Source organism: Phyllostomus hastatus, unplaced genomic scaffold (assembly GCF_019186645.2).
Source record: "Phyllostomus hastatus isolate PE091 unplaced genomic scaffold, TTU_PhHast_1.1 phas_contig_148, whole genome shotgun sequence".
NCBI classification, from domain to species: Eukaryota; Metazoa; Chordata; class Mammalia; order Chiroptera; family Phyllostomidae; genus Phyllostomus; species Phyllostomus hastatus.
The window spans coordinates 5,637,394-5,652,335 of NW_025333607.1; the positions used below are offsets into that span (position 1 = coordinate 5,637,394).

General features: G+C 52.7%; 1 protein-coding gene across 3 annotated transcripts in view; it reads right to left on the reverse strand.

Annotated features, from left to right (window-relative positions):
• Positions 1–2,635: 2,635 nt before the first annotated feature.
• The window catches only part of DISC1 (DISC1 scaffold protein), a 262,910-nt gene continuing 250,603 nt past the window's right edge, over positions 2,636–14,942 (reverse strand). For all 3 annotated transcript variants that reach the window (XM_045817203.1, XM_045817186.1, XM_045817193.1), the window contains 2 exons: positions 9,057–9,219; positions 2,636–5,974 (listed from right to left, as the gene is read on the reverse strand). In XM_045817203.1, the coding sequence (XP_045673159.1) occupies positions 5,962–5,974; positions 9,057–9,219 (176 nt within the window). In that variant the 3' untranslated portion in view covers positions 2,636–5,961. The remainder of the gene's footprint in view (positions 5,975–9,056; positions 9,220–14,942) is intronic.

Genomic DNA, 14,942 nt, shown 5'->3' on the forward strand with positions numbered 1-14,942 from the left:
AGACAGCTGGGGCACATCCGTCTCATCACATGCCTGGACTCAGGGCTTTCCTAGCAGGGAATACTCAGATGCCTTTACCAAGTTCCCTTGCAGGGAAGCGTCTCCCCGGTGACGCCGTCTCCTCAGGCCTGGAAGAGGCCATTTGTGTGCCATCCCTTAAGTGTCAAGGCCCCACCTAGAAAGACAGCAGTCTGCGCAAGCCCTCTGCGTTCCCAGTTTTCCCTGGGTGAATAATAAGTCAGATGCGGCTTTCTGTGCCTTATGTGGGCCATGCTGTGGCACAAAGGGTTGTCTCCATTTTCTTGTTCTTTCACAGGTGGCAGCATGCCGTTTGCCTCCTTCTGACCTCGTGATTACTTACTATCTCCTATGTTTAGTAGGAATGCCTTGCTTTATTGGCATCTTGATCTTTTTTAAACATCCCCTGATACCTCCACGAGCGTCTTTGCCCACATCTCTCCAGTTCTGCCCGTGTTCCTCCGTCAGCGAGTTCCTACTCGTCCTACTTGCACCGAATGGAGCGCTCTGGGCCGACACGGAGCACCAGGCGCTTCCATCTCCGTGACGGAAGACTGTCGCCGCGTGTTTTATTTACTGAAGGCTCCCCGGGAAGCAGAGAAGTCTCTGTGCCCAGCTCCCCTGCCCTGTGGCTGCTCCAGATGTGCGCGGTGGAGGGGCCCGGATCCCCCACTGAACACGGAGATGGTGCCCAGAGAGCCCCGCCCCAGCCTGGCCCGGATGTATGTAAATGACGAGTGTGCTTTAGAAGCTCCGTGAGTTCACCCTGGAGCTCTCCAGGGATCGGGAGCTGCCTCTTTTCTTTCTCCTCTAGACAGGAAATGCAAATAAATGAGTGTGTGTTGGGGGACATGGGAGAGAGAGACAGAGAGGATTAAACAATAAAAGCCCCCAGTGGGGAGCATTGGTAACAATTAGGACACCGGTAACTGAAGTTGGGTGGAGGGGAAAGAGAATGGCAAACCAAGGGGACGGGCACCGAGGGGCTTTGCTGGGACCTGCTGTGTAAGGGTGCAGGCTTGCAAGGCGTAGTAGGTCCTAGACATCTGGTGACAGAACACAGACGACGACAATATATTATAATCATCACACTTGCTGAGAGATTAGTGCCTAATGGTTCCAGCCACTGAAAGGGTCATTATGTCACGTGACAGAAGCGCTAATGATCGCTACAATAGCAATCACATCACACCATACAAATCTCTCCAATTAACACACACACCTTAAATTTACAGCGTTGTATGTCCAATACTTCAATGAAAAAATGTTGACATGCACCTTTGGGAAGGAGACCAAAAGCTGGGGGTAACCCACATGGGTCTGAGAGCTACATTCTCACCTTGCTTAGGGGGTAAGACTGTGAAGTGGGCGGGGCGCCGACACGCAGGGCCTGGTCTGGCCAATGGTCCACTCTGCACTTGGGGAGGATGCAGTAGACAACCCTTGGGTGTTTATGGGTATCTACCCTTCGGCTATACTGGCTGAAGGGATGAAATGCAAGTTCTCTAAAGTACTTTCTGCCTCCACCTTTCCTGTCCTCCTGCGTGTCTGAGACCACCATGGAAGTTGGGGGAAGAGGGTAGACTGAACCACAAATTGAAAACACCTTCTTTTTTATACACTAACCACCACCATTGCCAAGTCCCTCCCAGGAGTGGCCTCTTTGGGAAGGCACAGCAGTCCTGACTGGGTTCCTCTCCCCCTCAGAATGATTCTCTTCACTCCCCATCCTCCCTATACTAGTTCCCTCATTTTTATTTTATTTTATTTTATTTTTTAAGCATGCAGTAATGAGATTTTATTTATTAGAGAGAAGGGAAGGGAAGAAGAGAGAGAGGAGAAACATCAATGTGTGGTCGCCCCTCAAGTGCCCCCTACTGGGGACCTGGCCTACAACCCAGGCCTGTGTCTTGACTGGAAATCGAACCGGTGACCCCCTAGTTCGCAGACCCACACTCAATCCACTGAGCTACACCAGCCAGGGCAAGTCTCCTCATTTTTAATTGCCTGTAGATGTTGCTTTGTGTTTTAGAAGCCTTTCATTCACATTGATGTCTCTGAGCTCCTCCACAATCAGGAAAGACAGGCTTCATGATTAGCGACTTCACTGGGCAGGCGTTCAAGGACCGAGGAGACAAGTGGTCGGCCGAGGGTCACACAGCTGGCAAGTGGAAGTGACTTCAGTCCAGATCTTTGGCCTTTGAACCCTGGATCTGCAGGACCCCACATTCTTCATCCGGAGACCAAACAGCGTGGGCACAGACCGATAGCGCCGTTGGTGGAAACCACTGAAATGCACCTGCCAAGCAGACACCACTCGTTCTGAACAGTGGGAACGGCACCGCTGTGGCCTGCCTGACGCGGTTACTGTGGATACGTTCATGACAAGGGGAGGAACACCACACGGTCCATCGGGCTGCCCCGTACTTGGTGGGGGATTCCCCCCGCAGGGGAAGGGGCTGGTTATCACCTCCCACCCCACCCCCATTCTCTCCCTAATGCCAGTGTGGCACTGTTCCCTGCCTTTTGTTCTGGTATCCCCACTCCTGGGAACTCCTCCTGGGCATGTAATTCAAAGGAACGAAAAAGCTGAACACATAAAGGTGTCATAGCAGCTTTATCTATAACAGCAAAACACTGGACAGGTTTAACACCCAATTACAGAGGAGTATCGACGTTACGGCAGGTCAATTTGATGGAGTAAATATTATGCAGCCATAAATACAATGACCGTAATGATTACATTGCAAAGGGGAAAAGAACACAACGTCAAACATAAACAGCAGAATAAAAAGCATGCTGGCTACGGTTTACATTGTTGTACGGTCCAGGGCTGGAAGAATGAAGATAGTGGGTTCTAGATGAATCTTTTCACAAAGCTTCCTTTCCATGTTGTTCTTCCAAATACAAATCATACAGGAAACACAAGATAATAAATAACGATTGGTCAACATTAGCCCAACTGCTGTTGTGGGTCTGTGTGCGTGTGTGTATGTGCATGTGCATCTGTGTGTCTCTGTGTGCATGTGTGTCTCTATGTGTGTCTGTATGTGCTTATGTGTATATAGTCTAATAATTTATCATTTTCATTACTTGCCAGATAAGTTTCCCTAAGATTTTTAACCTCTGTGCTCATAAATTCGTGCATCTACAGGAAGAGCAGTTTTTATAGAAGGACACCCAAAAACGTTTCTCGAGCGAATGAATGAGGAGACCGTGGGGAGGGAAGGTGTCTGTTGATGGGCGGGAGCTTCGTGGCAAACAGTCACTTTTGAAACTCTTGGAAAAAGGGCAGAAACGTCAAGAAGTCCTTCCGGGTTACAGTGCTAACGAGGGAGGCAAAGCCGCTTCCCCACTGCCCTTTGCACTGCCGCCTGTCATGACCCCCTGTCTATAGTGTGCAAATGTGTGCAACACGTGCATTGAAAAGCACGCTTAATTGAATAAATGACAGGTGGAGCACGTAGCTCCTAAGGGACAATGAGAGACAGGTATGACTCCGTTTCCCCACTCCCCACTCTGCCCACACAGCCAACCTAGGGGGCTCTGTGTTCTGGGGTCCAAAGGAAGGAGACGTCATCAGACACCCACACCCGGGAAGGAACTGGGGCCCCAGCAAGGGCTGGATTTGTGGTGCTAAACCACCAGACACAGTCATTTAAGAAATGTCTTTGAAATGATGGTAGTTACAATGACAACGGTAATTACTTTCCTTCAAATCATTGGATCGTTGCATGTCATAGCTGGTTAGGACCTTGGGAGCCCAGCACCATGCTGGGCACATACTAGGTGCTGAACAGGGTGTGAGGCCCGCCTGGGACCCAGGAGACCTGGGCCCATGTCCCAGATGCTCCCAGCCTCCATGATTACGGCTTTCACTTAAAGAAGTTAATTTATGTTATTTTCTAAATAAGGAAACAGAAGTACTTGATACCAAATTTTTTAAAAGAGGAATTCAGTACAGAAAAAGTGACTATCCTGGCTGCCCCCTTTCCCCTGGCCACCTACCTGGGTCCCTTTCCAGCCCTGTCTCTGCAGGCCCAGGCCAACGTGCAGAGAAGGACGGTTTCAGCAACTTCAAAGCACCCCGTAGTGTAAAAGTGTCCTGACAGTCTGCACTCGGTGAACATTTAGGTTGGCTCCCATTTTGCTCTTGCAAAGCATGGGACTGTTAAAGAGTAAACTGAGGCATACTGGACATTTTAAGAGTTCATCTGAGCAAAAACCAGTTCAAACAGGGCAGTGCCAACCTGGAAGTGGTTGGGAGCAGCCCACGACCTTCAAAGAGAAAAGGCAGAGAGCAAGGGAGTGAGTGATTGGTTGCGGTTCTCAGCCGGTTGAATGTTTGTGACTGGTGGTCCTCAGGTTTCGATTTCAAGTCCCTGAAGACGTGTTCAGGCTCCCGCTTTGCTCTGCTTTGCTCACGTCGGCCTCCCCGGCATTGGAGCCACCTCAGCCCAGTGGCCTCCTATTAATTTAACGGGATGACGCACGCCTGCAACTCTGCACATGCGTGAGAGCATCTGTGGTTCACGTTCCCACCTGAGGAACTGCCAGGAAGTGAAGCCGAGGAAGCTGATTGGACAAGCCTAGACACCTGTGCCTCAGTCGGGATCAGGTCCCATTTACGAACTAACGTACGGAGATTTGACAATGAATGACGACTTCCTATCAGAACACCTGACGTCCTTCTGTTTATTAAATTCTTCTCTTGAGCCCTTTCCCTTACAATGTTCTTCATCGAAGAGTTCTACATTTTAAAGTTAATTTTATTTCTAGCCGTTTGCTCTTTATTTCTGTTATTTAAAATAGAGTCTTTTCTTACCTTTTATCTTTGGGTTATTTTTTGTGTATATAAAACCTATTGATTTTTGTCACTAGTTGTGTTAATGGTATAAAAACATTCGGTTAGTGCTCTTAGGTTTTCTAGCCCGCAGTGAATGTCCCCAGTGAGTATTAATGTACCTCCTCCTTCCCAGATTGTAACCAGCATTTCTTTTCCTCGCCTGAGTTAGCCAGTATCTCCAGCAGAATTTGCCAGTGGTGTCGGTGGGCACGTTTGGCTTGGCTTTTTCCCACATAACTGCTAATGTTATTTTCAATTTCCTCAATCAAAGGCTCTGGAAGAGAAAACTACATTATTTTCTGATTGGCTGATGCCTGAAAGTAAACACATACGCCATTGTGAAGCATCGCTTTATTAGAGATGTTCTGTGTGATGTAAGTTACCGTGCAATTACACAAAAAGATGAGATGAATGAACCTGACCAGCTTTTCCTGTTACACTCCGGAACACACACACACAAAGTTAAAGGTGCACCCTGACATGGATATCGGTTTGGATTTCATGTGAGAGAAAGTCAACTGCATGAAGCAATAAATTACACGACAAAATCCAAAGATTAGGAAAGGCGAGGACGTTCAAAATCGAAGCATTAGGTTGCATTTCCAAGACCCTGTGTGGACCAAGATGCACAGGGCTGCTTTCTCACATGCTTCCTGAACCCCACCAGGTGGATGGGGCTTGTCAAGGAAACCCATCCAGGCTCAGGCAGCCGCGGTGGCTGCTGGCACGGCTTCCAAGGCTGATGCAGAACGAACGGCCGGTGAGGACGGTGGCGGTGGGCAGGTGTGCAGGAGCCGGTCTGAGCCTGGACGTCACGGCCGCAGAACAGCGGGGTCCTGCTGCGGGTGGGAAGCCAAGGATTGCCGGGCTCAGTTTCTCCGGCTCTCAGGACAGGGTCCTGAGGTGACCATGCATCCTTATGTGAACAAATAAGCTCCACAGCTCGAGGTCCCAAAAAGACACCGAAGGGACCTTATGAAGGGCCCCCGCTGAGAGCGCCCCGCCTTCTCTGCTACGCTCGCTCAGCCGCTGACCAGCCCCGCATCTTGGAGAAAGTCCATCGGTCTCCCAAGGCTCAGCACCATCATCTCCAGCACCTACCTCCTGAGGCTGACATGAAAATTAAGGGGACACTGGTTAAAAGGGCTCAGGACACCCCCAGTGCAGACCCGTGAGCCCTGACATGTTCCCACGGGGTGGGGAGACCAGGCCGGCTGCAGAGGAAGGAAAGTCTCCCATCCTGCATACCTGTTCAGTTTGGGGAAAGATCATTTTAATCTTTTTTTTTAAAGATTTCGCTCATTTTTAGAGAGGGGAAGGGAGGGAGACAGGAGAGGGAGAGAAACATGGATGTGTGAGAGAAACATCCATTGGTTGCCTCTTGCACACCCCCAGTTGCAGCCCCCCACCCCCAAGCATGTGCCCTATCCGGGAATTGAACCGGCAACCTTTCGGTTTGCAGGCAATGCCCAATGCACTGAGCCACACCAGCTTCAAGAAGTTTGCAGGAACTGGGATTGTTGCTGATTGGGGACATGCCCCGACTCAGGCTGGTGCAAGGTAACTGGGCAGCCATTGAAACGCCAGCATCCCACCTGGTACGCAGTGGGACACACTGTTTATCGTCGCGCCGCGTCATCACAGAGACACCAGACTCTAAAGTCATCGTTTTCAGTCTGCGCTTTCACTCACAGTCTTGGCTGTCTCTACAAAAGCTTCAATTGTTGTTGTCCTTGTCTCGTTGCTTTTAAGTTCAAACATTCATTTCTATTTATGTTTTCCTGGCAAAAACTCCCCTGTATCATGGGTGGAGACACCCAGACCCAGGTCTTCCAGGGCCACAGTGGCCGAAGAGAGGGGGCTTGCCCTGAGAAGGCCGTGCGGCCAGAGGAAGGTCTCCGGCCTTGGGCTGGCTTCCCGGCTGCCGCGAGACCAGCAGAGACGGCAGAGGAATGGCAGCAGCTGGGGAGAGCAGCGCGTGCCTGCCCGGCACTTCCCCGTGGTCGGGCATCTCAGCCAGGAAAAGAGCACGCCGCCCGCTAGGGGTGGGCGCTAGTGGGAGAGCCCTTATTCGGGGCCCGCTCAGAGCAGCCATTAGCCTGCAGAGCGCTCCAACACGCCGTGGCCTCACAGGACACCCACGAGGGTTTGAGTGATGCAAAAACACCCGAGTTAGCGACCCGAAAGGCGTCTTGTGTCTGGGGGCTTTTTAAAATGACACGGGGCAAAGGAAGGATTCGTTATTGGCACTAGGGTCAGCCCCAACTCTCCCAACTCCTGTCCCCTGGAATTAATTCAATGTGTGAGGACTCTGAGTGCCACGTGACTAGTAACTGACCATTTTTAGAGGTCATTATAACTAACTCAGGGATTCGGTTCATCACTGGAAGACCAAGAATTCCTGGGAAAAATTAATTGTACTTATTATTAAAATGCATTAAATATTTTCAAAAATGCTCAAGGAAAGACTGCGGGAAACACCATCAGCGAATTCAGAGGCTGCTTTTGCTCTGTTCCCTGGAGACTGGCCAAGCGCTGGCTTCCGCGGGGCGGCTCCCGACTGGGGACAGAGCGGGGTGCCGCACGGGAGGCTAGCGGAGCGCCAGCTGCCTTCTGGAAACAAGAGCGGGACGGCAGGAAATGACAGAAACCGCCTCGTGTCTACACGTCCTCGTGAGGGCAGGAGCATCACGCATCTTGTGAGCAGAAGAACAGAAGAGTTCGAAAGACAGATCAATGGTCTCCGAAACGTGGCAAGTATGGAAAGTCACTGCTGTGCAGGAGTCTGAGTTTGGGCTCAAAAACTCTCTCTCTCTCTCTCTCTCTCTCTCTCTCTCTCTCTCTCTCTCTCTCTGAGGGTGTAAATCAGCACTTGGCCACGCCCCCTGCGGAGAGCGCTGTGTAACACTAACTTGGTGGGCTATTAGGGTTAAAACGAAAAAAAATCTGTGATCCATCAGACTCGGGAAGTATGGGGTCAGACAAAAATCACAGGGTCTTTTTCCAAAGCCCCCCCATGGACCAGTGCGCCCATGTGCTCCGTGGCTCTCCAGGTGGCAATTACGGCCCGGGGCGTTTCCCAAACGTCCTCAACCAGGGAGGATTCCATGTTCGTGCAGCATCTCTGGGAGGCCGCCTCCCCCCATGCACTGTGGGGGGTGCTGCTGAACTGGACTTAGCCTGTTTTATAGCTGCCTCAGCAGGGAGGGGCTCTGACGCCCCCCTAACAGAGGACTGCATGGTATCACTGAGCACCGCACTGCCCTAGTGAGTGCTATACTGTCCCAGCGAGCACTCACTGCCCTACTAAGTACTGCGTCGTCTTAGTGAGTGCCGCACTGCCTAGCCAAGCGCTGTCCTGCCTTACCGAGCACTGCGCTGCACCGAAGGTTCTACACCAGTGTCCCATCCGACACTGCATGAACCGGGTTCAGGAGGGAGGGAGGGAGGCTCAAAAGTTCATTCGCATGGCCTCAGCCACTCCCGCCCCTGCTCCCTTCCTGCACTCGCCCTTGGAGCATTTTAGAACATCCCGACAGCCCCCAGGGGACAGGCTTTGCCACACAGAAAACGGAAACGCCGCACACCCCCTGACAGGTAGGCTGTTACCCGAAAGGTATCTCGTGGAATTTTTTATGTGAATTTGAGATTGCAGTGAATTCTCATCACAGGGGCCGTGATGGGAAAAGCTGTTCATGCCAGTTGCTGGGGTTAATTAGCACCTTATATAATGCACCTGGAGGATAGTGACACAGGTAGGGTGGGAGCTACATCTACGTTTGGTTTCCTTTTTATAGGGTCTTAACTCAGAAGACATTTCAATTGCCACAGCAAGCACAATTGTACAGGAAAAGAGGTGCTTTTTCCGGAGAACTCACCCCAACTTCTGTCTAAAGGGGGCTGAGGTGAAAACATTTTCAAATGCTGTCCATGTCCTCCCATTATCGACACAGGAAAGGTGCCCCCAAGTGACTGGTAGAAGGAAATCGGGCCAGTGGTCCCCGCCACCCGCACGTTCCCCCTGTGGGCCCGTCTCAGCCCCAGGAGAGCGGCCCGGGCCACCGTCGTGCTGGGAGACCTCGCGCCCCATGTCCCCGTCACTGGCCCAGGCACACGGGTGAGAGGTCGGGGGGGGGGGGCGGGGAGGCGAGAGCAACCCCTGAGGGTTCTCAGGGGACGCACAGTCACTCACCCTGCTTCCACTGCCCCGCACGCTTCGGGCAGCGCGTCCAGGGCACCAGCCGTCACGCAGGAAGCCGCCGCCTCTCTCTCTCCTGCCTCCTTCGCTGGCTGGAGCTGCAGGATCATGGCCTGCAGAGTGTCCTTCACCATCTGCAGCTCCCTCCTGAGACACTGTGCGCCCTCGTTAAGGGACATGCGGGAGGCGACAGCGACCCTCCGCAGCCCCCGGGGGGCCTCGGGGGGCGTGCACGCCGGCTGGAAGCGGAAGGGTGCTGCCGTGGAATGGCAGCTTCAGGTTCTCACCGATCGTAGGAATTAAATATTAATACGCATTTTACACTTCCTTGAAGAGGTACTGCGATTTCTACAAGGCCTGCGGCTTCATCTCAAGTGAGGTTTCAAAAAGGAAACGGAAGCGTCAGCTCTTAGACTGAGACGGGGGCCACCTGGGACGCTCCATGAGACATGGCCTGTGTGGCAGTGACTCCCGCCGAGCCCCCAGCTGGGGCCGGGGGTGGGGGGGCACCGCCACAGCACATGCTCTGGCAGCGCAAAGGCCAGGAGGCCGGGGACCAGAGTCTCCCCGATACATCCGGGTATTGCGGCCCCCACAGGTCCAGGCTCCAAGTCGTGAGTTACGGTCCCTGTCGGCCATCGGCCAGCCTTGTGGACTTGTACATCACTTTGCATCTCAGTTTTCTTACGAAACAATGACTTTTAAACCCCTGTGGCTTCTAATCAGCTGCCACGTGTTACTAAACTCGCAGGGACTTGTAAAATAGCCCCTCGGGGGCTGGAGATTTGACAGAATGCAGGGAGCCTGCCTCTTCCGGGTCAGTGTGTCTTCCTTAAACTGTTGGGGTCTCAGTCCCCTAACCTGCAGAGTTGCCGCCGAGGCAGCGGGAACAATCACGGGGAGCTCAGCACAGGGCCACGGGGGGCAACTGGGGCTGTCCCTCCCTCAGGAAGTGGGCCGTCTGCCGGGTGTCTGAGCTGGGGAGCAGGCACCCAGGGGCGGCTTTTCTGGCTGTCCCTCGGGACCCTCTGCTCCTCCCCGCTGTGCCCGCAGTGGGAACAACGCTAATGCCAACGCAGGACGAGGGAGGGGCTGAGTCTGTTCATGTAACCAGCACGCTAACCGGACCTCATCCCAGAGGAACGAAGGTGAAACAGAGAGATATCTTTCCACCATTGAAACATCTGTCAGTCGTCACGCGGGGTCAGACCGGATCGGAGACGGAGACAACGCAGAGCTGTGGGGAACGGAGCCTGCAGAGATGCCCCCTCTCACAGTCTGCACTGCAGTGTTCTTCTATTTAAGGACAATGTCAGCGCAATGTCAGGAGAAAAAGACAACCTCAGGTTAGGATGTACAAAGGTTTCTCTTTAAAAAAAAAGAAAAAGAAAGAAATGCCAGAGGATCCTGGGTATTATGCAAATGACCCTCTCTTAAGCGAAAATGCTGAACCACCCTGAAAAGCTTTTGGCAGCTTTCATCCTCCTGGAGCTTCACCAGGCTTCCTCATTTGTGTCATTTATGTACATTTACTACGATGGCTCACTCCTTGCACCTGAACTTGGGAAGGAGGGTAGTGTGAAGGGGGTGCAAGGAAGAAAGAATCTGATGTTTTTTAACAGCTTCGTTTCCTCCATTTCTCAGGACGGCTCTGCTGCTGTTTAGTGAAAACACAGAGGACTTTGCACAAGCAGAAGCCTGAGTGGTCCCAGACTGAACACCGAGCTGCAATCTGATCACAAAGTCATGCTACGTTTACAAAGAGCACGCCCAGAGCTTAGGCAGTTTATGAATCCTGACGAACGCCTCAGAGTTAATGACCACTGGCGTGCGCCCTGGGACTACACGCCCCTGTTCGTAATATGCTGAACGACGACAAAGGTTTTGAGGGAGAGAAACGCAACCCAAACGCGATGCTTCTTAAAGAACTCGTCCAACTCGGGCTTGGGCGGAACACACACACACACGGCCAGGGGTTTTAAAGCGAGAAGCCACAAAAGAAGAAGAGTGAGTCCTACAACTGAAACGTCACCGCCCCTCACACAAGACCCCACTGGCCCATCCGCAGGAGCCCGAAGGCCACGATGCCAGGGCGTGACCGCCTACTCTGTGAGGCTGGCCGATCACCTGCCACTTTAACAGTCCCACTTGTAAAATGCAGTCTTGTACCTTTGTCAAAAAGGTATTCTTCTCTTATGAGCACAGCAAGAGAATGGAGGCTAGTTTACTAATAGAGCAGATCAGCAAACGCCATCCGCTCTCACCGGGGCCAGGCACCAGAACTCCCAGGAGCCTCCTGGAGAGAGCCCGTGGGGCAATAATCATCACCAAAATGAGTAAGAGAACCAACCTGCCTGCAACTCCAAAACATTTTGAATATATTGAAGTGGAAGAGAAAACAGGAGAAAATGTGAAATGGGGTGGGGTGGGGTGTTGCAGAACAATTTGTAGGCAAGGACCCTAATTTTGCCAGAGAGAGAGAGAGAGAAGAGAGAGAAACATAAGTTGTTTCCAGCCAGAACAGTGCCTTGGAGAGACATGGTGGTGAACTTGCAGGCGCTGACCCTGGGAGGGAGACGCAGCCCTTTTGCCTCCTTCAGTCACGTTGGCCATGGACGTGCGCCCTTGCGTGTTTAGGTCCATGTGTTCCTAAAAGAACCCCCTTGGAACATTTCACCATAAGCAGTTGGGGAGATGAAAGCACAGGTCTCTTCATTCTTCCCTGCACTCCTGCAAGTAGTCAAATGCTTCCTGAGCTCCTACTGTGTGCTGAGACCTGGACGTGGGAAGGGCAGGAGTCACACAGTCCCTGCCATCGTGGAGCTCCGGTGCCTGTGAGCGGAGCCCAGGACACCCACACGAGCACACACAGAGACTGGATAGGGGACTGGGAGCAGGGCAGGACGTGAGCACGCTGGCTGCTCTTGTGTGTAAGAGACGGAGGGGCCACGGCAGAGGCATGGCGACCAGGGGGCTAAGCAGTAACGCAGACCAGACAGTCTGGACCCAGGAGGCAGCAGTGCTGGCGGTGAGAGGTGGTCGGACTCCGGAGGGTTTGAAGACAAAGCCAGCAGCACAGGGCGACAGACCAGACAAGCACTGTGAGAGGGGAAACACATGGAGAACAACTCCCAGGTTTTAATCTAAAGCAACGAACTGGAAAGACGCACTTGCAGTTCATCAAGACGGAGAAGGCTGGGGATGAGCTGGGGTGTTTTCTGAATGTGGGGAGGAATTTGACTTCGGAGTGTCAAGTTGGAAAAGCCCATTTGTCAGCCAAGTGGAGATGGTGAGTAGGAAGCAGACAGGAAACCGAGGCTGGGGAGAGATCCAGGCTGCAGAAAGGCACCCACGGGTTACATTGAATGATGCATTTTTAAAAATATTTTCCTAGCATTTTCTCACTGCGTCTCATTTGATACAACTTACCAAAATCTTCAGCCTACTAAGTAGTAGAGTAGGACTAGAATCAGAATTTCTCATTGCTATTCCAATAAGCTCATGGTTGAAAGCTATTGATGTATTTGACCTTGACTTTTGTCCAAGAGCTGAGCAAACACAGTAACTCCACGTTGGAATGCCAGGGGTAGTCACTACATCTAAGTACACGTAAGATCTGACTGAGTCTGAGAAAGCCTGTGCCATAGAAACCTCTGTCACTGAGCACAAAGTTTCCTGCAACAGATACACCACCAGAGATCAGTGGCATCTAAGAAAAATGACACATTCATTATAATAATGGCACAAGAACTGACATGCCAACATCTTTAAAACCCCTTTGGAACCCAAGAGCATTCTTCACCAGCAGAAGACAGACTGCACGTGTATTAAGCAAGTGTGTAACTCCTTGATAGTGCACTTGCACCAACAGGATTCGCAATCAGTGAAGGGGTAAGACGGCAAAGCCCGAATCACCGGGATCACACAGGAACACGGCGGTAAGGCAATGCTGTCATTTAGGGCGGCTGTCTGCAAAGATCCCCCAAGTCCTCCAAAGGGGTCTTCTGTTTATACGTGAAAATGACTGAGTGTTGTGCTTTCAGTTGGGTGGACAAGAGATCATTTCAGCCAGCGAGTCAGAAGGAGGTCTTAACTTCCACCTGAGACCCTTCGGTTCAAAGAGAAATAACAGGGCCTCCTTTGAAACTGCTTCTCATCGGCTAAAGCGCTTCCTCACATCAGCAGCCACGGGGGCCAACAGGCCGGGGACACTTACCTTCAGGGAAAGCCAAAGGTGAGGGATACAGCTGCTCGAGAGCAGAGAGGGAAGCCTGCCCCCGCCACGCCCCCGCTTCACAGATTTGGTGCCTGTGCAGGGTGCCCTTTGTGAGGCCTGCCCGGTGCCGACGCCGCATGCCCAGACCCTCACCCAGGCTTCCTGTTCCCCGCCACTCCCATCGGTGGCAGCCACGCCAGAGGGCCATGGCCACCAGACCTGCCTCAGTCCAGCACACACAACGCCTTAAACAGCAACCTCCTAGGGTCTCGGTTTTCTGACCTATAAACTTTGAGAGTGGAGGAGACCCATGATCCTCACGGATCCCCCTCCAGCCCTTAGCTCTTGAAGCAGAAAAAGTTCTCCAGGAGACAGAGCAACTCCCCCAGACTGTTACTTTCGTCTGATCAAGCTACAAATTGGAATGCTGAACCAAACAGGGATGCTCAGGGCGTGCGATGTGGGTACAAGCCCCTGGAGGTACTCCGAGTGCTCGCGTGCCAGCAAACGCCACCAAAGTGAATCGACTGGGTGCCACGCATCCCAAGTATGCGGGGAGAACAGAACTGCAGGAGGCTCTCCGGACACGGCTGTGAGTGAGGCCCGAGATAGAGGCAGGATGTCCCTCTCCTGACTCAGAGGCAGGTAGATCTACCCTGAGGGCCTTGAAATATTCCAGAAGTGTCCCAATCCTAGGCACACTTCTTTCCTTCACAGTGTGCTGTGAGGGGTCCAAGAAGAAAAAGTGAGGAAAACCCCTGCTTCCAAGTGCACCGAACCTACATGGCGGCAGTCAAAGCGATGGGAACGCGAAGCAGCCATCATAGACACTCGAAATGTTTTTCAAAACCTGACTGCTCGTTAGGACCCCAGACGACTGTGAAACTGTGCTAGACTCTCGGCCTGAGGCTCCGGAAATCAGGCTTGACTGTCGCGCCTCCTGGGCCTGTCCTCAGACGCCAGGCGTGAGTCACCTCTCTGACGCCAGCTTGCCGGTTAACCTGCAAACTCCCAGACACTCGCCGCCGCGGTAGCTGACGGGTCGGCGCTGCTCCTTGGCCAGGTGGTGTGTGATTTAGGGAGCCTCTCAGGATGACAAAGAGACGTGGCCTGCTCCCCTCCTCAGATCCGCCTCCTTCCTGAGAGCTGGACACTCCCAGCAGGCTGCCCGTGGCCCCCCTGTGAAGTCAGGGTGCCCAGGGGGTCTGTGTGGAGAGCCCCCCCACGGCTGACTCCCGGACCCACTCTGTGGATGCGCACAGACAATGCTTTCTCATTCCCACAGTTTATGCAGACGCAGCAAGAAGGGGCGTCCCAGCATCCCAGGCTGGAATCTTACAGATGTGGGCTCGCATTGGTCACGTTCATGCCACATCAAATGCTCTGGAGGGTCGCACAGGGCGCTTAGCAGAATCCGAGGGAAACAGCGCCCCGACTGCGCAGTTACTTCTTTTGATGGCAAGCGTGTCTTTTCAGGCACACCCAGCTTTGTATCTCTGGTCAAGAACGGAAACGCGAACCCGTTGGAGTTTGTCTGGAGGACCCCAGCAGCTTCTCTGGCTCTCCAGAAAGGTTCTCATTTGAGCAAGGCCTGCCTCTGCAGAGTCTCGTAAATACCTGTCCCACGACCCCACACTCCACTCAAACCGGAGTGCCGCTTTCTG